This window comes from Perognathus longimembris, chromosome 17, assembly GCF_023159225.1.
Source record: "Perognathus longimembris pacificus isolate PPM17 chromosome 17, ASM2315922v1, whole genome shotgun sequence".
NCBI lineage: Eukaryota > Metazoa > Chordata > Mammalia > Rodentia > Heteromyidae > Perognathus > Perognathus longimembris.
The window spans coordinates 471,517-492,343 of record NC_063177.1 but is presented as its reverse complement, the minus strand read 5'-3'; the positions used below and the strand labels follow the sequence as shown (position 1 = coordinate 492,343).

Below are 20,827 nucleotides of genomic sequence, written 5' to 3'. Positions count from 1 at the left end.
CTTGCTAGGCAAGTGTTCTTCCACTGAGCCAAATCCCCAAATCCTTCTCCCCTAAAGAAAGAAATTCTTTAGGAGAAAATTTAGTGATTTGGGGAATGCTCATAATTTAATATTGAGCAGAGAAAAACAGAAGCCAAAGATACCCTTATTTGCAAAGAGGAGAATATGCTTATGTATGAAGAAAAATAACTGGGAGAAAAATAAGCCAGAGTATGTATGGTGGTGCTAGTAGTAGGGCTTGAACTCAAGGCCAAGTGTCTTCCCTTAGCTTTTTGCTCCAAGGCTGGTGCTCTACCACTTGAACCATAACTCTACTTCTAGCTTGTTGGTGGTTAATTGGAGATGAGTCTCATTGACTTTCCTGGCCCAGGCTGGCTTCAAGCCACGATCCTCAGATCCCAGCCTCCTGAGTAGCAAAGATTATAGGCATGAGTCACTGGTGCCCAGCAACATTTATGGAGTTGTTAACTCTGTCTGTGATCTCAGTTATCCATCAGAGGACGTTTGGGGGGTGTCTGGAGATATTCTGATCCTTAACTGGAACATAGTGACTAGACACCAGGAATGTTGCTAAGTGTCCTGCCATAAACAGGACAGCTCCCCTCAGCAGAGACTCATCCTGCCTGGAAATATGAATCACACCAATGTTGTGAAACCTTGGTCAAAGACCATGAGTAATTTTTATTTCCTTTATTTTTTTCCTCCAGATTTTTTCTCAAGTGAATGCACTTTGCTTTTACAGAAGACAGACACAATTTTTTAAATTAAAATTTTAAAAAGCTGGAAGGGATGTACTGGTACACAGGATTTGGGCAAGGCTGACTCTAAAGCTTAGTTCTAGGGAGACACTGACTGCCTACACAGTAGCCCACTTGGATAATATCCTTTTGAGAATGTTTTCTTTGTTCTGGAGAATTGAAGTCTCATAAAAGTAATTTTTAAAAAAGTAATATTGGAAGAGGGTGAATATACACGTGCTTATTGATTCCTAGAACCATAAGGTAGAATTTTTAATTTTAATTTTGCCTGGTCCAACTTGGTTGGAACACAAGGCCTTATGTTCACTCAGATTTGCTTGTTTGGCTGTTGGGCTACCACTATAGCTATGCTTCTATCCTGGCTTTTTGCAGGTTGTTTTAGAGATGGAGTCTTGAGGATGTCTATGCCCAGGCTAACCTGGAACCTCTGTCTTCTCCTCTCAGCCTTCTGGGTAGCTAAGTTTGTAGGTATAAGCCACCAGCCATGGCTCAGAATGTTATTCTTTTAGTCTGGTACCACTGGATACCGAAGCCACTACTTTCTTTTCTTTTTTTTCTGTCAGTTGTAGGGCTTGAACTCAGGGCCTGGGCACTGCCAGGACCTCTCATGCTCAAGGCTAGCACTCTACCATTTGAACCACAATGACACTTCTGGATTTTGAGTGGTTAATTGGAGATGAGTCTCATGGGGACTTTTCTGCCCAGGCTGGTTTTGAACTATGATCCTCAGATCTTAGTCGTTCTGAGTAGCTAGGATTTTAGGTGTGAGCTACTGGTGCCCAGCAAACTGCTACTTTTTAACCAAACAACTCCGAACTGTTTATCCAAAAAGGCAGAAAGACCTAAACAGACAGGAGTTAGGAAGGCTTACTAATTGCATATTCTACTGCCCATAAAGGATGCCTAAGGATGCACAGTACTCCCCACATGCAGGATAATCTACCCACCAGCTCAGTCTTTCAATCATAACTCATAACAGTTACTTCTACTAATAATCAAAACATGAGTGACTGAAGGAAAGGCAGACGATGAAGTGGAAAAAAATGGCCACAGTGACAAAGTCCAAACTGATCAAATATCTGGAAAAATCTACCTGCTATCTGCTCCTTGAGCAGGCTTCTCTGGAATATTTCACTAGTGAGGGGGGCCTGATTAACATGGAGCAGGAGAGCCCCTACCACAGTGTGTCATAGATAGGACCAATGACTTTGGTGCCCAGCAGCTCCTGGGAGTCCTGGCCCCTCCTCCCATCCATGGGACATGGGTAGTAGAGGTCTGGCACCACCCAGTGGACATTTAGCTGGTAGTGCAGCCTTTAGGCAGACTGCTGTCTGGGTACTGCATAAATGCTAGCCTTGAGCAAAAAGAAGCCAGGGACAGTGCTTAGGCCCTGAGTTCAAGCCCCAGGACTGGCGATTTTTTTTTAAGAAAACATAAATTTGATACTATCATTATTTATATACACATATCTATAATATATACACATACAGTATATACATTTTATATATGTCAGTACTTAAATTCTTCTGTTTTCCCTGGGGTATCTGTTGTTTCTCCCTAACCCTCTGCCCTGTTAAAAAAGAAAAAGAAAGCTTTATGAGATGTAACAGAATATTATGCAACCTATACATCTAAAATGAGTCCAGTTTGGTGGGTTTTTAAAAGCATGTTCATAGAGTTGTGTAACTGCCATACTGGTGAAATTTAGAACATTTTTGTCTCTCAAAAAGGATTACCCAAAACTTCAGGCACCCGCTAGTCTATTCTCTGTCTCTGGATTTTCTTCTTCTAGACATTTCATGTCGAGAAAAGCATGCCGTGTGGGACCCTTTGCGACCAGCTGCTCCATTCACACTGTTTTTGATGTCTTCGCTGGCTTGGAAGTATCTTATTGTAAATAGACCATTTTATGTGTGTGCTATCTCTTTAATCTCTCTTCATCTAGGTAGGTCTCATGTATTTTTTTTTTTACTCTTGTCTTTTAGTTTACTTTTTGAAGCATGCAGGCCAGTTGTCTTGTGGGATGAATGACCTACATTCTTGCCTGCTTGTCTCTTAGGCCTGTTTGAGTAGAGGTGGAGTTGTTCCATGAGGTCTCTGTATGGGGCTCTTGGGTGGTTCTTACCACATCTCTTGATCCTAAGGAAGAGTACAACCAGATTTCGTTCTACCAGAAGGCTAAATTTGAGTTCTGGGTCAGCCTGGCTATTGCTGGGTTTTTCCCGTGTGGTTCTGATTTGTTGGTGCTCTGCAGGGTGCCAGTGGGACTATACCTCGCTCCTCTTTCCTAGCAGTTTTCCCTTCAATACTTCAAACATTTGTGGTGATCTTAGCCTGGATTCCTCTTGACATGGAAGCTTCCACATGGCGAATTTCTAATTTCTGGTACATTCTGTTGTTGTTGGCATCTCCTGAGATGTAATGTTCCCCCTTTCAGTTATGGTCCTTACTCATCCTGGTGCTTGGGTTATCCCACATGGCCTGCAGGAGCACCTTTAAGCTGGCTTCTGCATCCTTTCAATATACCTTCATCTCTTTTTTGCATGTTTTCTTCCTCCTGGACCTAAGATATCTTAGGTCTACTGTGGATTCAAATTAGTCATTTTCCAAGGAGCCAAGGCCTGGGTTCCTATTAGTAGGGAATAGTATTTGAGGAAGAAAAATGTAGAGTAAATGTCACTATGATGAGACATCATTCCCTCTAGGCCATTTCAGAGGAGTGATGAGGTGTGTGTGTGTGTGTGTGTGTGTGTGTGTGTGTGTGTGTGTGTGTGTTCGTGTGTGTGTGTGTTGTGCATGTATGTGAAGCACACACACTTAGATGAAGTTGGATGATAGTATACAACTTGGCATCAGCAAAGACAGAGCCTGCAATCACAATACATAGGTATTAATAGCTCATGCCTGTAATCCTAACTACTCAGGAGGCTGAGTCCTGGAGGATGAAGGTTCAAGGCCAACCTTGGCAAATGTCCAGGCTACTCTGTCTCTGGCTAACTAGCATAAAGCTGCACTGGAGACATGGCTCCAGTGGTAGAGTACCAACTGTGAGCAAGCCAGCTCAGAAAGTTCAATGCCCTGAGGTCAAACCTCCAAACTGACAAAAAAAGGGGGAGGATGAAAAGGAGGAAAAGGAAAATGAACAAAACACACAGGTAACATGGACTGCCCTGAGATGAGGGATAAGGGAAGGTACATCTCAGTGGATGATGTGCATTCCTTCCCTGGCCCAGGAGGAGGTGACTGTCCATTCTCAGTCCATAGCCCCATACATAGCTTTCCTGAAGCAAATGCTCATGGGTAGTAGAAGTCTTTCTTTTGTTCCCACCTCCCGCAGACACCCCTGAGAAATGAGCTAGTACCCTGGATCTTGATATGGAGAAATAAAGAACAAAGTATGTAGACTTAGGCTCCAGTTTCCCATTTCTCAATTTCCTAGCCTATGACCTTGGGCCATTGTATCTTCTGTGAGCCTCAGTTTCACAGTCTACCACCTAGACAGGAGGCCAGGAGCCTCACTGGGGCTGTAGGGATAGAGGGAGAGTAAATATGGCAAATGCTCAGCCTGTGCCCAGTGCCATACAGCAGCACACCGCAGGTGGGGGCTCTCGCTGTGTGTCCCCATTCTTGATAGTCCTCCTCAGCCTTCACACCCCCACATCTGTTTGGAAATTCAAACACCACCGCCAAGTGCTGACCATCAAAGCCACATCTCCTCCTTCCCCCTGGACTGCGGTGAGCTCACCATGCCATGACAATGTAATGTTTGTCCATGGCGGGGAGACCACAAGCTACAGAATCTATCCTTCTTCCTGCTATGTATGTACCTGACTAAAGTTTGTGCATGGAAGCTGGAGGCAAGGATTTCAGGACTCTCCTCTACTCCTTGATGACTGGTACCTCAAGCTCCAGCCATGCACTCACCACTGGCTGCTGTCTTTCCTTGGCAGTTTTGGCACATGCCCAGGAAAAGAATGGATAGCTTGGAAGGGTACTAAATGGGTCAGATGGATGCCTGGCTACTTGGAATATATCCATGGAAGCCACAGTGGGCCACAAGCCTGATGTCACACCAGGGCCTGCTGGGATGCCCAGAGGCTTCTTGGTGAAGAAGAAGAGGAGGAGGAGGAGGAGGCTGAGAACTGAGGATTGAAGTTCAAAGCCAGCTGGGGCAGAAAAATGAGAGAGACCTTCATCTCCAGTTAATTAGCAAAAAGCCAAAAATAAAACTGTGGTAGAGCATCAGCATTGAGTGAGAAAGCTCAGGGGAAGTACCCAGGTCCTGAGTTCAAGCCACAGTACCAGCATGCCCACAAAGATGCGTGTGTGCACGTGCGCATGCGCATGCACACACACACATTCAGTGAGTGTGCCTCCAACTTCATGGGAGGAGCTCTGGGTCTCCTTTGGGACCTGCATCCCCTGGGAGCTACATCAGTTCATGCCAGTGTACCAAAGTTTGAGGGCCTGCCATCACCATCTATGTTATTGATGGTGAAAGTAAGGCTTCAATGAGTTAGCATCCTGGGCCAGGGTTTCAGAGCTCTAGCTGTAGTTTATTGTCTGACATCGATGGCTCTTCAGCTTTCCTTTTGCTAAGCTTTGCAAAGACATTCATTTCCATGAGTTAATTTTGTTTACCAGATGCAAGAAGACTGGAAGGGGTTGAGTCAAGCTGTTTTGCCTCATTTGCTGGGGAAGTAGGGAGGCCCTGAGCCAGGGAGTGTCCCCTCTGCTGCTCAACCTACCTGGTGGTCCAGGTCTGTGCTGGCCTGAGGTGGGGGTAAGAGGCTGCTGGACTCATTGAGCCTCATTGATGAAGCTCCTTCTGACTTCTTCCAGCTTTTATTTATAAAGTGACAGCTACTTGGTTACACTCTGACACAGTGGCAGGCCCAGAACACATGCGATGGTCACCCCGAGTGCCTTAGGGGTTATTGTATGGCTCAGGCCCCACAGACTTCTGCTGTTGACTCTTGAACAGAACTGATAATTGACCAGTGAAGATCAGAACCGAACCTTGTCTTTCAGATGTGGTCATTTTAGCTGGCCATCCTTGCATTTCTCCACCTGTTCAACCTTAGGACTTTAGCAAACAGCTGTGGACCTGTGGACTTCAAGTTAGTTAGGATTCTGGTTCTCTCTAACTTTCTCTTGCCTTTCTTTTCTTTTTTTTTTTTTTTTTGCTAGTACTGGAGCTTGAACTCAGGGCTTGGGCACTGTTCCTTAGCTTTTCCACTCAAGCCTGGGACGTAGTCTACCCCTTGAGCCATACCTTTACTTGAGGCTTTTTGCTGGTTAATTGATGATGTCTCCCAGACTTTCTAGCCTGGTCTGGCTTTGAACCAGGATCCTTAGATCTCAACTTCCTGACAAGTTGAGACTACAGGTGTGAGCTACTGGCCACCTTTGGGAACCCTGATTCCCTTGCTCCCAACAAAACAGACAAGAAAAGAATAAATGCAGGAGTCCGACACTTGCTTTGGCCTCCAGGGACTGATTGAGCAGCACCTCAAGCATGCTAACTGTATTTGGGATTTGATATTTTGGACTTGGAGAGTTCAGAATAAGATGGCATGTGTTGAGTCCTCAGTGCCAGGAAGCAGTGACCTGCAGTCAGCCTTAACTCTCAACTCCCCTGTGGATCCTGTGGCGCAGGCAGCCAGCAACAGGAACTGTTCACCAGCAGAGGGCAGTGGAGGGGTTAATTCCCCAACTCACAGACCCGGAGAAGAGGAGGGAGAGATCTGGTTTGGAGCAATTCTCTAGAAGCCTGTGCACAAACCTTCCTCCACTCTGTCGAGTGAGCAAGGTTCGGGCATGGGGGAAGCAGCGTGGGCTCAGGGCCACTCTTGCTTGTCCTGCTCCAGAATATGGTGACTTAGGAGTTGACAAGCAGAGGTCCCTGAACTCCTCTCCACACACACCCCCAGCCTCCTCCCCCAGTGCAAAGATTATCACCAATCCCTCCCCACTAGGGGAACCTGAATGGAGGGGGGGACTATAAATACATACGTAACCAATATGGAGAACCGCTTTGATGATATTTCTCACTTCTCTCTCCAGAACCTGGGCTCCTCATCACCAGGCAAAAAGCACAGTAAGGAAAACACCATCACTGTAAGTACCTTATTATATGGGGTGCTCCCAGGTTGGGTGGCAAACGGGGGCATTTGGGCTACGGCTGGGCAGTTGCCATGGCAATGTGGGCTGCCAAGCAGAAGCAATAATCAGCCTGGAAAATGGGGAAGTTGCAAACCTTCGATTTGACTGAAGTTTCCCAGCCCCTCCCTCTCCTCCTTCCCCTGTCAGTTTCTCATTTCATCCCCTCTCCCCACCATGTCCTCCTTGAAGAAATGGCCATGGGAAGGGGGACAGTGGAGAAATGGCAAAGAAGCCATTTTTGTCAGGTAGGCAGAGAAGGCACATGTGTCAGAGTGGGTTGAGGAAGGTGGACCGTGCTGTGCACAAGTGAGGTGACATGTAAATTACAGCACAGTAGGGTTGCTTTTGTGCAGGGGAAACTTCGGAAGCTGTCAAAGTTAACAAGCAAGAGATGACACCCTAAGAATAGTTCCTGGGAGTTCCTAGTGAGCTGCAGTCAGCTTCTGCTTAGAACTGTCAGTCCACAAAGGAGCCCTGCCCCCACCTCCCCACTCAGCCCTGTGCTAGACTGGGGTGAGGGGCTGGCCATCAGTGCCTCCTCCTAGTGGAGGATGCAATGTTCAGACTTAAGAAGTGGAGTCCTGGGTTTGCTACATCTACCCAAGCATGGGAGACTGGGACACAGGGATTGTCCATAGTTCTACAGTGCGGAAATAGGCTCATGGGCTCCATCTCCCACATGCTGAGCCCTTCTGGACACAAAACCAGAAGCAGGTGCCTTTCTCTGGCTCATCCATGCTGACAGTCCTGCTCTGTGGGAGCAAGAGACAAAGACTAACAAGTATTGCTATGCACCTCTTTCCTACAAGCCGAGTTCCATGTATCTTACCCTGGCTAGGTGAGGTGTTACTAGACTCAATACAGTACTAGACTCAGTACAGTGGTGGCTTGTCTGGTTTCTGAGGCCAGAATATTGCAGGGAACTGTTGAGCTGCACAACCTTTGGGTCCAGCTCCTCCACTTTGCCTGCCTCACTGTCCATATCTGTGAAAGGGGCAGGCAGGGCTCCTGTGATGAGGGAATGGATAAGGACTGAGTGGCTCTGTGTGGGGAAAGCACTTAGAATAGAACCTGGCACATAGGAAATGCCGGGTACCCACCAGTGTGATTCTCACCCTGTTTATAGACTAGGAAAGTGAGGCACAGAACAACACTGCTCCAAGGTTACCCAACCAAGAAGCATCAGGATCATAACCTAAGTTCTGGCAGGGTTTCAGTGGGTCATGCTTATAATCCTAGCTACTGGGGAGACAGAGGTCAGGAGGATTTCTGATGGCGGCCATCCTAGACAAAAGTTCTTAAGACATCCTCCCTGCCCCCCATTGCCACCAGTATCTGGGCCTGGTAGCATGTGCCTATCATCATAGCTACAAGAAGGCTAAATAGGAGGCTCTAGGAGGCTCAAGGGGATGGGGGGGAGAGGTTGGGAAGCCAGATGTTTTCTTAAAAGTAATTGAACAAGCCCCGTGCTAGAGGATCATACCTGTAATCCTAGCTACTCAGGAGGCTGAGATCTGATCTAGGTTCAAAGCCAGCCTAGGCAGGAAAGTTCTTGAGAGTCTTATTGCCAATTAATCATAGAAAAAGCTAGAAGTGGGGCTGGGGATATAGCCTAGTGGCAAGAGTGCCTGCCTCGGATACACGAGGCCCTAGGTTCGATTCCCCAGCACCACATATACAGAAAACGGCCAGAAGCAGCGCTGTGACTCAAGTGGCAGAGCGCTAGCCTTGAGCGGGAAGAAGCCAGGGACAGTGCTCAGGCCCTGAGTCCAAGGCCCAGGACTGGCCAAAAAAAAAAAAAAAAAAAAAAAAAAGAAAAAGCTAGAAGTGGTGCTGTAGCTCAAGTGAAAGAGTAAATGGAGCTAAGAGACAACTGCTAGGTCCTGAGTTCAAGGTCCAGTACCAGCAAAAAGAAGGAAAGAAGGAAGGAAAGAAGGAAGGAAGGAAGGAGAAGATGAAAGAAAGAAAGAAAGAAAAGAAAAAATAACTGAGCAAAGGGGGCTGGAGGTATGGCCCAAGGCTTGAGTCCAAACACTAATACCACAAGGAAAAGAAAGCTTCCTAAATAAAAGAATGTAAGAGGGATATACCCATTAGCAATTAGACAAACAGGAAAAATGAAGTTTTCTTTAGAACAGCATGTCTTGTCCTCACCTTGGTGACTGTCTTGTTCCTTTGTCTGCTTCTCTTGAGGTGGTCTGCAGCATGAGGTTGATATTCCAGGCTTCCAAGATACTGGTTTTAACATGTAGGTTCAACTGTGGTGGTACATGCCTGTTATCCCAGTTATACAAGAGGCAGAGATAAGAGGGTCAAGGTCCAAGGCTGGGCACAGGCAAGAATGCAAGACTCCATCTGAAAAACAACTAAAGCAGAAAGTGCTTCAGGCATTGCTCAAAAAGTAGAGTACTTATCTAGCAAGTGAAAAAGCCCAGTACTGCCAAAATGAAAAAAATAATATAAAATGTAACAAAGAGTACAGATTCCTGAAAGATATCTACAGTTCAGTCTTTCTTTGAATAGAATACAAAAATTTGCATTTTCACCAATGCTTGTAGCAGTTTGAAAATCAACACTTATGCCTGGGAAAGGTGTTGCCAGGAACTGAGCAATGGAGGGACTTGAACTCCAGTCTCCTCCCAGCTGCCAGTTCAGGATGCTGCACCACCTGTTGCCTGGCCACCATGGCCCCCTATGTCTCTAGGCTAAAGATATCTGCAGCACTGCTCTTTGCTCCACCCAGGCCCCTTTTCCCACACCCAAGCCCTTGCTCTGGATTCAGATCCTCCAGAGCTCGGGAGGAGGCAGGGACAGGAGCTTCATCTCCCTGGTGTGTGGGAATTAGGAGTACCACTTCCCATGCTGTCTTGTCCACGATTGTACATGTCCAGGCCAGAGCACAATGGGGTATGTCCACACTGAGGAATGGGAAGGGGGCTCAGTTCTGAAGCTTGGTGGCCTGGAACTGGTTTGGAAGGGTAGACACACAGGTGTCCTGGCAGCAGGGGCAGAATTGGCAGCTTTGGCTGGCTCTTGTCCCTGGCTGTCACCAGTGCTTAGCTGGGCTGGCAGATGGAGGGGGCTTGTTTGATTGAGAGTGACAGGTGCTAATGGCCATTCAGCATCTAGAAGATTCCAGGGAAGATGACAGGAAAGTTGTATGGCTACACTCTCTCCTGGAAGGAGGAACTTGGGGATCCTTGTGCTTTTCAGGCAGGGCACCCTGGATAGAGCTGGGAGCAAGGTGAGAAGAGTCAGTTCTTTCTTCTTTCCTCACCCCAAGTCTCTGGCTTTTCCCCTCCCCTACCTTTCCGAACCAGGAGGAAGATCCAGGAACTTTGGCCTGTCAAACCAAGTTCCACTGGCATTTCAAGCAGGCAACCAAGACAGGTGGTAGAGGAGACTATCCCATTTAACCCTCAGGCTAGCCCTGAGCTGAGCTAGGATGGGAGCAGGGCACCCTGTCTCCCCACATCAGCCCCTCTGGAGGGGTTCAATGGCTCTAACACCATGGATGGGTGCCTCACTGCTTGCATCTGTGCTGTGGCACCCCAAAGTTCAGGGGGAGTACCCCCTGTAATCTTGGCTTCTCCAGTGTAGAATGGGCCTGGTAGAGCATCCTCTGCATGTGGGGCACCCCAGCAGGGACAGGGCAGGGGACATGGCTCTCAGCATGGTCCAGATCCTTGGGAGCTCAGGGAGGAGAGGGCAGGAGTGGCCACCAGCACTCTCCTACCCTTTCCACAGTGGGAGGCAGTCCCCTCTCATGCTCACTGTTGAAACCCCTGTCTTGGGGTTGAGGCTTTAGCTTTTCTGTCAGCCTGATCTGGATTTAAATACTCATACTTCTGTGATCTTTGATTTTCTCATATCCCCATATCATAGGCTGAGGGTTTCTGCCTATTCTAAGGGTATATGCCAAGCTCTGGGACATGGACTGAGTTAAGTGCTCTCTAGAAACCTGTCAGTGAGGTGCAGTTCTTCACATTCCCACCAGGGGGCAGAGAGCCTCGATGCCAGGAGATCCCTTTGGGCAATGTGCAAGCAAGAAGTCCCGAAAACCAGAGTTGACAGAGGCAGTGACTGGCACCTAGGGGGCTGGCAAGGCCGTCTGCCTCCCTTCTGATCCATCCAGCTCTCCTTTGGTAGGGTGGCAGGGCCATCTGAGGGACCTCCCCTTCTAGTCCCTGAGGCAGGCATCTCTTTGGAAGGCTCATGCAGGATCTGGGGCTTTTTTCCCCACTTGGCTGAGAATAATGCCTTCCTTGGATGGTGCTCCACCCCCCCCTCCCCCCCCCCACTTGTGGCTCCTGAATCCCCAGCATCACCTGGGAGCCCTGGCCCCACCCAGACTTCCTGAATCACCCACCTTCACCATGTGCTTCACCCTGACATCTCCCAGATATGCATTCCTAACAGTCGGGGCTCTGAGGAATATATGAAAGTTCAGAAAACATCCCTTGTTTCTATGCTTGCCCCAAGCCAGCCCTTTCCTGAGGCTGGGGTGAGATGCTGTCTGGCCTCCCCTAGGCTGCTGCAGGTCAGGCTTCCTGGAGTGGCGGAGTACTGGGACTTAAATCCTGGGAATCTCTTAGGCTTTTCATGTCCCTGGAAAAATTCAGTACTATCCATTTCCCAACCTGCTGGGTCATTCCCCCATGTCTCTCCAGAGTACCCCCCTCCCAGCCTTGCTTCACCATATGTCAGTGTCCAGGGGAGGGGGTCCTCCCTTCAGCTAACATTTTTCCCAGAGCATGCACCCTTGGCAGCCACAGCAGGAAGAGGCCACACAGACCTGCAGCCAACCTGGAACCCTTAATCAGAGATCATATTGAAAGGCCTCTGGGCCTGACTCAGCGGACAGAGGACTTTGTTGGTTTATTATTATTATTATTATTTTTATTTTTACTATTCTGTGAAATCTTAAATTAATTGCCAATACTGAAAAAAATTGAGAGAATTTGCATAAACCCCCAGCTTTCAGCTTTTCTCAAGTCACTACATAATATGGCAGGTGATTTAAATTCTTACTCGAACTGGTAAGTGTGCCCCTGGCGGGTAGGGGAATCTGTGCAATCCCCAGTTCTGCCCTTTGCCACCTGACATCCCCCTGATCCAGCCAAAGTTCAGGCTGCAAGGGGGGGGGGGGGTTACAGAAGCATCTGGGGTTTGAATCTCCAACAGCCAGGGAGCACCTCAAATATGCGAGGGCAAAACATGCTGAAGGCCACCCAGAAACTTCTGTACCACACTCTCCTTGGCAAGGGCAGCCCCAAGTGTGGGTTCTTCGCTATGATTTTAAGCTGTTGTAGTTCATGCAATGTGGATCTTAAAATGGATCATGAAATAACCTCTTGCATGTGACCTTCACCCACTTCAGGGTCATTTTTGTCCCCAATTTTGTTGTTTCTATCTTGGGAAGAAATTAGACCACTTCCAGAATTATTCTATTCAGAAAAAAATTAAATGGATGTATATTTAGTCTCACCTTATTTATACAAGTGAAGCATACTCTAATAATTTCATTTGATGCCTTGCCTTCCTCCCCCACCCCCACCTTAACAGTTCATCCTGATATATCAGTGGTTAAGAATTGGATCTGCAGCCTGGTAAAGTGGCCCGCACCTGTAGTCCTAGTGATTTGGGAGGCTCAGATCAGAGAGATCATGATTCAAAACAAGCTCAGGCAAACATTTCATGAGATCCCTGTGTCAGTGGGAAAAACTGAGTGTGGTATGTGGGCCTGTCATCCCAGATATAAGGGAAGTCTAAATAGGAAGATCATGGTCTAAGCCTGTCCAGGCAAGAAGCAAGATGCTATTTGAAAAAATTGAGCAAAAAGAGCCAGAGGTGTGGCTCAAGTGGTGGTACTCCTGCCTAGCATGTGCAAGGGAGATTTCTGTCTCATTCTTTGTCTTCCTGTGCTCTATGTGGATAATGGATTCATGGTCCAGCCTTTGCTGACATGATACTGCTGTAGTGCAGACATGTACATGTATCCCTGCATGTAGGAGCAAACAAATCTATAGTAAAGGCGCTTAGAAGTGCAGGTGCTGAAAGCCAGGCATCTGGGACTCACAACTGTAATCCTAGCTATTCAGGAGGCTGAGATCTGAGGATCCAGGTTCAAAGCCAGCCTGGGCAAGAAAGTCCATGAGGCACTTATCTCAAAATAATTACCAAAATGTTGGAAGTGGCTTTGTGGCACAAAGTTGTAGAGCACTAGCCTCAAGGCAAAAGCTCAGGGACAGTGCCCATACCCTGAGTTCTAGCCCCCTCACCCCCCCCAAAAAAAAAAAAAAAACACAGTGCAGTTACCGAGTGGAAGGATACAGATGTTTGCAATTATGTCAGAGCCTTCCTACTTCTAGGGGGAGTGTGAGTGCCTGTGGCCCTGAATTTGAGATGCTGGCCTATAGGGTATGTCCCATGAGGCTGGCCACGGGAATGCCTCCTATGTACTCTGTTCTGGAGGCAGGGACCTTCTCATTTCTAATCCTCTAGGAAAACTGTTTCCTCTCTGCTCTCTGCCCTGCAGATCAACTGTGTGACATTCCCTCATCCCGACACCATGCCCGAACAGCAACTGCTGAAGCCAACAGAGTGGAGCTATTGTGACTACTTCTGGGTAGGTGCTGCCTCAGTTTCTTTCTCTTTAGGGCCCCAACAGTCTGGAGTACACATCTAGGAGACACCATGGGAGAGGGGAAGCTTTCTTGCTGATACCTGGAGGTAGAATCACCCTATTCTGAATCACAGTGATGATGGTAACATACTTTGAAAATATATTTTTTAAAAAGACTAGAGTTGAGCCTGGTAGCTCATGAATATAATTTCAGTTACTTAGGAGGGTAGAGATCAGGAGGATCATGGTTCAAAGTCAGCCTGGACAAAAAGAGTTAGTGAAACCTAAACAAGCAAGCTTAGTATTGTGCCATGTTTTTACAATCCCAGCTACCTACAAGGAAGGTTGTGGTTCAAAGCCAACCTCAGGTGAAAACAGAACTTATGTGAAAAATAACCAACAGGCAAAGTGTATCTTTGTTTTCTACCAATTGCTTCCACATGAGGAGATACCCAAAGGTGCTTAGTGCTCCACCACTAGGGACCACCCCAGTCCCTCCCACTGTGTTACTTCTAGGCCAGAGGTCTGTGTAAAGGGCATGGAACTGCACACAGGGTGGTGGGGGAGGGGGCTTTAGCAGAGCCCCCAGAGGTAGGAAGGGCAGCAGGGACCTCGAGCAGGCCTCACAGTACGTATGACTTTGCTGGATCCAGGAAGGATATGGGGGCTTGTGCTGTTTGCAGTATGGAGGGGCAGAGCTTAGGAGGAAATCCCAGGTGATGTGGCCCACATGTGCTGTGCAGGTGGGGGTGGGGTGGGAGATGGGGAGAGATACATGTAGGTCTCCGTCTGACCTGTGCTACTATAACAGATCACTTGAGGCTGGGCCCTGTATGGTGAACAGAGGTTTATCTGGCTTATGGCTTCTGGAGCCTGGGATTGAGATCCAGCACATGGGAGTTGGAGCCCCAGGTGAGACCAGGGAGATGGGTGCTCTTGCCAGCCTTAGCCAGCTGGGAGCCAGGTGGCTGGTAAATCTGTATCCTCCCTGGACTCTGCCTTCCCTGCACTCTTCTCTCCCAGCTCCAGACACTCCCATCACAGATCAATTATGCTTCCATTTCTCCCTAGGCTGATAAGAAGGACCCCCAAGGCAATGGCACGGTGGCTGGATTTGAACTGCTGCTCCAGAAGCAACTGAAAGGCAAACAGATGCAGAAGGAGATGTCAGAGTTCATCCGAGAAAGGTGATGCCCAGGCCCTGCCCTCGCCCCTCCCTTGCCTCTCCCACTGCTGTGTTCAGGGGAGTCCACCTAGGGTCTCAGCACTGCAGTCCCAGCCCTGGGATGTTAGAGGCCAGCAGATATGTGGCTTTGTCTTGCATAGAACCAGTACTGGAAAAAAAAAAAAAACTCTTGTAAAATTTAACCTAATATTCTGTGTAACTGGCATCTCTTGAGAAACTAAAAAGTTGTCACGATACTTTCTATACCCTTCTCCAGTGACTGACAGGAGCCAAGTCCCTGTTACTCTGAAGAAGGGACACAGCCTCTGTGTTACAGTCCTCACTGTTCCTGCCTATACCCAACAGGTCCCTCCACTTCATGATTTCCCTTTGTAGCCCTCATTTGAAGCATTGCCCCCATAAAGCCCAAAGGGCGATATTACCTTTTACCTCGATACCCCAAAGGGTGATGTTACCGATATTACCTTGGCTTTGTGTGAGTTGATGGGAAGAGAATCACCCCCATAACCTCAGCCCTGTCTTCAGTGCTTCATCTGAAGATGGATGAAGAAACCACAAATCCAGCCCAGTGAAAACATGGGGAGCTACAGAAGAAAGTCGCTTTTCCATCTCCTTCCTTCTGTGCCACAGACCCACATACCTGCATGCATGTGCTTACAACTTGCCAAAAGCTAGAATTTCCCAGGCATACTGGAAATAGTTACAGCAAATGGCAACAGCTTTTTCACAGGTTTCGTGTGTGTGTGTGTGTGTGTGTGTGTGTGTGCGCGTGCGCACACACGTGCACGTGCATGCACAGGCATGCGCCAATCCTAGGCACTGTCCCTGAGCTTTTGTGCTCAAGGCTAGTGCTCTATCAACTTGAGCCACACCTCCACTGACAGCTTTATCTGGGGGTGGGGTGCTGGAGGAGGCAGTTAGTTGCAGGTAAGAGTTTTTGCTCTGCTGGCTTTTATCCACAATCCTCAAACCTTAGCTTCCTGAATAGCTAGGATGACAGACGTGAGCAATTGGCACCCAGCCACAGATTTCATATATATTCATTCATCGGGTAATAATGCTTTGGCATTTTTACAGCCCCTCTCTTTGTCCTTGGGAGGCCTATTCTGTATCTTTAGAAGTAAATATTTATTTTATGGTCCATCAAGCTGGTTAAGATATTGGAAAGCTCATTGCTCAGGTACAAGGGAGCAGAAGTATAGAGCAGACAAATAGACTAAAGTGTGTGAACTGAAGCGAGACCATGACCATGACCATGACCATGGTGTGGGGTGTGTGTGTGTGTGTGTGTGTGTGTGTGTGTGTGTGTGAGAGAGAGAGAGAGAGAGAGAGAGAGAGAGAGAGAGAGAGAGAGAGAGAGAGAGAGAAAGCCAGAGCCAGAGAGACAGAGCCAGAGACAGAGAGACAGAGACAGAGACAGTGCGTGCGCCAGTTGGTCCTGGAGCTTGAACTCAGGGTTTGTAAGTTTACTTCACTTTTTTTTGTTTTTTGGCCAGTCCTGGGCCTTGGACTCAGGGGCTGAGCACTGTCCCTGGCTTCTTTTTGCTCAAGGCTAGCACTCTGCCACTTGAGCCACAGCGCCACTTCTGGCCGTTTTCTGTATATGTGGTGCTGGGGAATCGAACCCAGGGCCTCACATATACGAGGCAAGCTCTCTCGCCACTAGGCCATATCCCCAGCCCTTACTTCACTTTTTCACTCAAGTCTGACACTATTACTTGAGACACAGCTCCACTTCTAGTTTTTTAGTATTTAATTGGAGATATGAAGCTCACAGACTTTCCTGCCCAGGCTGACTATGAACTCAGTCTCCTGAGTAGCTAAGCTTATAGGCGTGAGCTACTGGCACCCAGCTCTGTACTCTTAACAATATTAACTTAGCTGGTGCCTGGGTGCTGCTATTTCGGGACACTCAGACCCTCCCAGAGGAAATGAATATTTCTGGAACTTTTCTCAGTGTACCCTGGGGTCAAGACCAGGAGAGATAAGAGTCTAGGAGCATAGGTTGGAGTATCACTGGCTAGGGATGCAGCCCTGGTCCGCTTTGCTCAGGAAAGTGGGGCACATGATGAGAAAGATATGGGCTGGCCACTCATGGGAGGCTGAGGAGACAGATGGCACCTGCCCCTCCTGTACTAGTGTGTGCCATCTTCATGGTGATCTGGAAGATCTGGGTTCCGGAGGTTTCAGCCACAGTGTGGAGTTGCAGCTAGCAATCCCCATAATCCTGGAGAGGGGAGGTGGAGCAACAAAGGTGAGAGAAGAATGGAAGCTAAATGAGTATGAGACTCAGAAGGACTGAAAGAGCAGCTGGAGGTGGAGGTTAGGACCAAGCAGTGTGGGAGGTAACAGATCATGAATGCCTGTACCTAATTGTGTCATAATCATTAGCACAAAATGGGCCCATCAGACTTTGTCAGCCACCCCCTCATGACACCCTGTCAATACCAGCTGCCTGAGCAGCCAGGAAGCCAATGCTGCTACCCAGGGTCTCTTGGCTTTTCTGATCACTGCCAGAAGGCACAGAGGGGCTGTGGGAGTCCCACCTCTGAGTCTAACTCTGGTGGTCATCAACATAGCACACCTGACCCCCCACTCTGGCCCAAAGGAGTACTTAGGTGGTGCCTGGTGCCTTTGACACCCCACACTCAGCACACAAGTCCTTGATTTCACAGAACATCCCCTGGAGGCTTACCTTAAACTCTGTCAAGTGCTCTCTTCTCCAGGGAAGTAGAATGGAGCTGCAGCTCTGGACACTGCTTGGTTTCCATGGAAACTCATGTGCCCTTGACAGTTCTTGGCAATTAGAGACACTGGGGGTGGGGGACCCTAGAGGGATATTCTGTTCTTGTTTCCAAGAGGCCAACAACCATCTGGGAGGGCTTGAACCTAGGTTTGGGTACAAGAAAAGAAGGGGGGAACATACTGGGATCCCCTGATGGCACATCACAAGTTGCATTCATTTGTGTAAAGGTTCTCATTGGCCCGACCCTGGGCTACATGCCATGCAAACAGCACATTACTTCTTCACAGCCCTGCTGACAGCAGAAATGTCCTGTTGTTCAGATGAAGAAATAGGTTCCATCTCTGAAGCCCTACTGTGTGCTGGGCAGAGACAAGGCCATGTCCCCTCCGAGCCCACAGCCTAGTAGGTATACTAGGTTCCCTTATACCTCTGACACATGGCAGAGTGTCAGGTCCTGTCCATCGTATAGCAGTGAGCTGACGTGTCACTTTTTCCCCCTTGGCAGGATAAAGATTGAAGAGGAGTATGCAAAGAACTTGGCCAAACTCTCCCAGAACTCCCTGGCTGCACAGGAGGAAGGGTGAGTTAGGAGCAGAGGGAGGAGATTTGGTAGGGGGAGTGAGAGGATGTGGAGGAAGGGGGGGTGTCCTCATTTGCCCATCACTTGTCTTGGCTGGGGAGTCTCCCTGGGCCTGGCTCAAGATGGCATCCAGGTGTGACTTAGTGGCTTGGAGCTGGAGGCAGCTTATGAGGTCCATGGCTCAGTGTGGGGGCTCCTTGCTCAAGGGGAAGGTAACCAGTGGTCGTGGCTCAGAGCTTGGACAGCCATGGTCCAGAAAAGCACTTTCTCTTTGTTGTCTCTTTAGACACCTAGGCCTCCTACCAGGTTTCAGAACCTTCCAGAACCCCTATGGCATTGTGTCCTGGCATCTGGATACATGCTCCTGTTCCTCTTTCTCTGAGAGCAGGATGGGGAGAAATTAGGTCTGAGGAGATTGTGTGTGAATATATGTGTGCATACGTGTGTGTATGTGTATGTGTGCGCACACACATGCTGGTACTGGCTCTTGAACCCAAGGCCTGGGCACTGTCCCTTAGATTTGTTGCTTAAGACTGTCAACTCTACCACTTGAGTCACAGCTCTACTTCTGCCTTTTGGTAGCTAATTGGAGATAAGAATCTCATGTATTTTTTTTTAGTCACATAGTACATGATTCCATTTATATGAAATATCCAGAATAAACAAACCCATAGGGACAGAAGGGGTTACCAGGGCCAGGGGAAAGGGACTTGAGGAATGACTGCATAAGGGGGTACAGCTTTCCTTTAAGGGTGTATATTTTTCTGATGCGGCTCCTATCCCAAAATAACACAGACTGTTTGTACCATATGGCTGATATTCTAAACACCATGGGATAGTTTGTGTTAGATTGGTTCATTTTATGATATGTGATGTTTTTCATCCCTGTTTAAAAAACTAATGTGGCATTTCAGGAGGTTAGAGTTGAAAGTGCCTCCATTTTTACCTCAGTCCCATGTAAGTGTTTTTTAATCCCCCGCAAGGGGAAGCGAATCCCCAAGAAGGAAGACACGTCATTGGGGAGACAGCTGGGATGCTAAACAAATCCAAATCTGCCTTTATGGCCTGGAACCCTTCGGGGGACGCAGATTTTACCAGGCAAATGTGGCTTTGATTAAGGCCTTGATGTGGGCTGACGGCTGAGGAGCACAGTGATTTTCGCTCCCCTCATGGACCACAGCAGGGCTGGTGCCTTTGCCACATATATTCATCGCCGGAGAGGCTTCCTGACCCCTCCCCCCCCACACCCATTGCAGGGTGCATGGGCTTGGGATGGGGAAGGAAGGAGGCACAGAGGGAAGTAGCCTGGCTGCTAGGGGTGGGGACTTCCAGCCACGCCCTGCTCCCTGCACCACTGTGCCACTCTGCAGTCTAACAGCTTCTATCCCCTGGGGCTGGGTTCCTGCCAAAGACACAGTGTCCTGCCAACACACACACACACACACACACATGCTCCTTACTGAGCAGCCATGCTCTGCTCCACACGTCTGGCCAGCACCACTATTCCAGGTACATACACAGGGGCAAACCTAGGAACAAACAGCACAAGCTCACATCCAAACATCAGGGCCATTCAGCTGTATGTAGGCATAAGGTCCAATCACTACTGCATATGCACATACCCCCCTGTTGAACCTGGGTAACTGCAGTCGTAATCAGGACACGGGGGATGCAAGGCGAGTGAACCAATGCATACTTTATTCCAAGAGGGACAGGGTTTATATAGGGTTAGAAACCAATTTTACAATTACAGGGTAAAAGATCAATACAGCATGACATTTTTCTCAAATACAAAAGTGGAGGAAATTTCCTACTGTGAGGGCAGGAACTTGGTACAAATGCCTTTCTAATTACAGGAGGTAGTGACTACAAAGATTGTTGATATCAAAACAAGGAACTGTATACAACCAAGGTAGAACTATAATTATCTCCTAGCTACTATCTCCTTAAGGCTAGATATCATCAATCTTGACTTCTCCAAATACTTGTGAAATAACAGTGAGGAGACTTTCCTGTTTATAGTGAGAATCTAACACTAAAGGCAGCTGGTCAAGCAAGTCTCCTTAGGGAGACTTGCTAAGCAGGGGGGAAAAGGAGATAACAACAGGTGGCTTCCTTTGGCCCGCAAACACCAGAAACCCCTTACTGGGAATGTGTTCCCAAGGGCCTATTAGTGTGCTAATGAGGCATCGGAGTAACTGCGCTGGGGCTAAATTTTTCCACTGGTTGGAGACTATAGTTCTCCAACACCCCCCAAACACATACACTTGTGCTTGTGCATGCACACACATACACACACATGTACACACACACACACACTCTGCTAACAGATACTTAGGTAGTAGCGCAGGGATCTTTGCCACCCACTGTCCAGTGACACTAGTTTACATCAGGACAAGTAACTCAGCCCATCCTAAAAACTGCCAAAGCAGGCTTAGTGCCAGTGGCTCATGTCCATAATCCTAGCTACATTGGAGATTGAAAGTGGAAGGATCAAAGTTTGTGGCAAGCCAGGGAAGAGATGTCCAAAGAAGGAAAGTTAGGTGTAGTGTCTCATAACTGCTTTGTGGGCGAGGGACGGGAAGAGCCGTTTAGATATGTTCTCATTTAAGAAAGAAATTATGACAAAATAAACATGTCTGTCATCCCAGCTGTGACAGGACACCTAAAATAGGTGGATGACAGTCCAAACACATGCCTGGCCAGCAATAACCAAAAATAAATCACTGCAAAGCTAGGGCTTAGAAATTTGGTACAGTCTAGGGGA

General features: G+C 48.0%; 1 protein-coding gene across 5 annotated transcripts in view; it reads left to right on the top strand.

Annotated features, from left to right (window-relative positions):
- Gas7 (growth arrest specific 7) overlaps positions 1-20,827 on the top strand; it is a 220,655-nt gene that overhangs the window by 183,198 nt on the left and 16,630 nt on the right. For all 5 annotated transcript variants that reach the window (XM_048365734.1, XM_048365736.1, XM_048365737.1 and 2 more), the window contains 4 exons: positions 6,825-6,878; positions 13,462-13,551; positions 14,620-14,735; positions 17,986-18,060. In XM_048365734.1, coding sequence (XP_048221691.1) covers positions 6,825-6,878; positions 13,462-13,551; positions 14,620-14,735; positions 17,986-18,060 — 335 coding nt within the window. The remainder of the gene's footprint in view (positions 1-6,824; positions 6,879-13,461; positions 13,552-14,619; positions 14,736-17,985; positions 18,061-20,827) is intronic.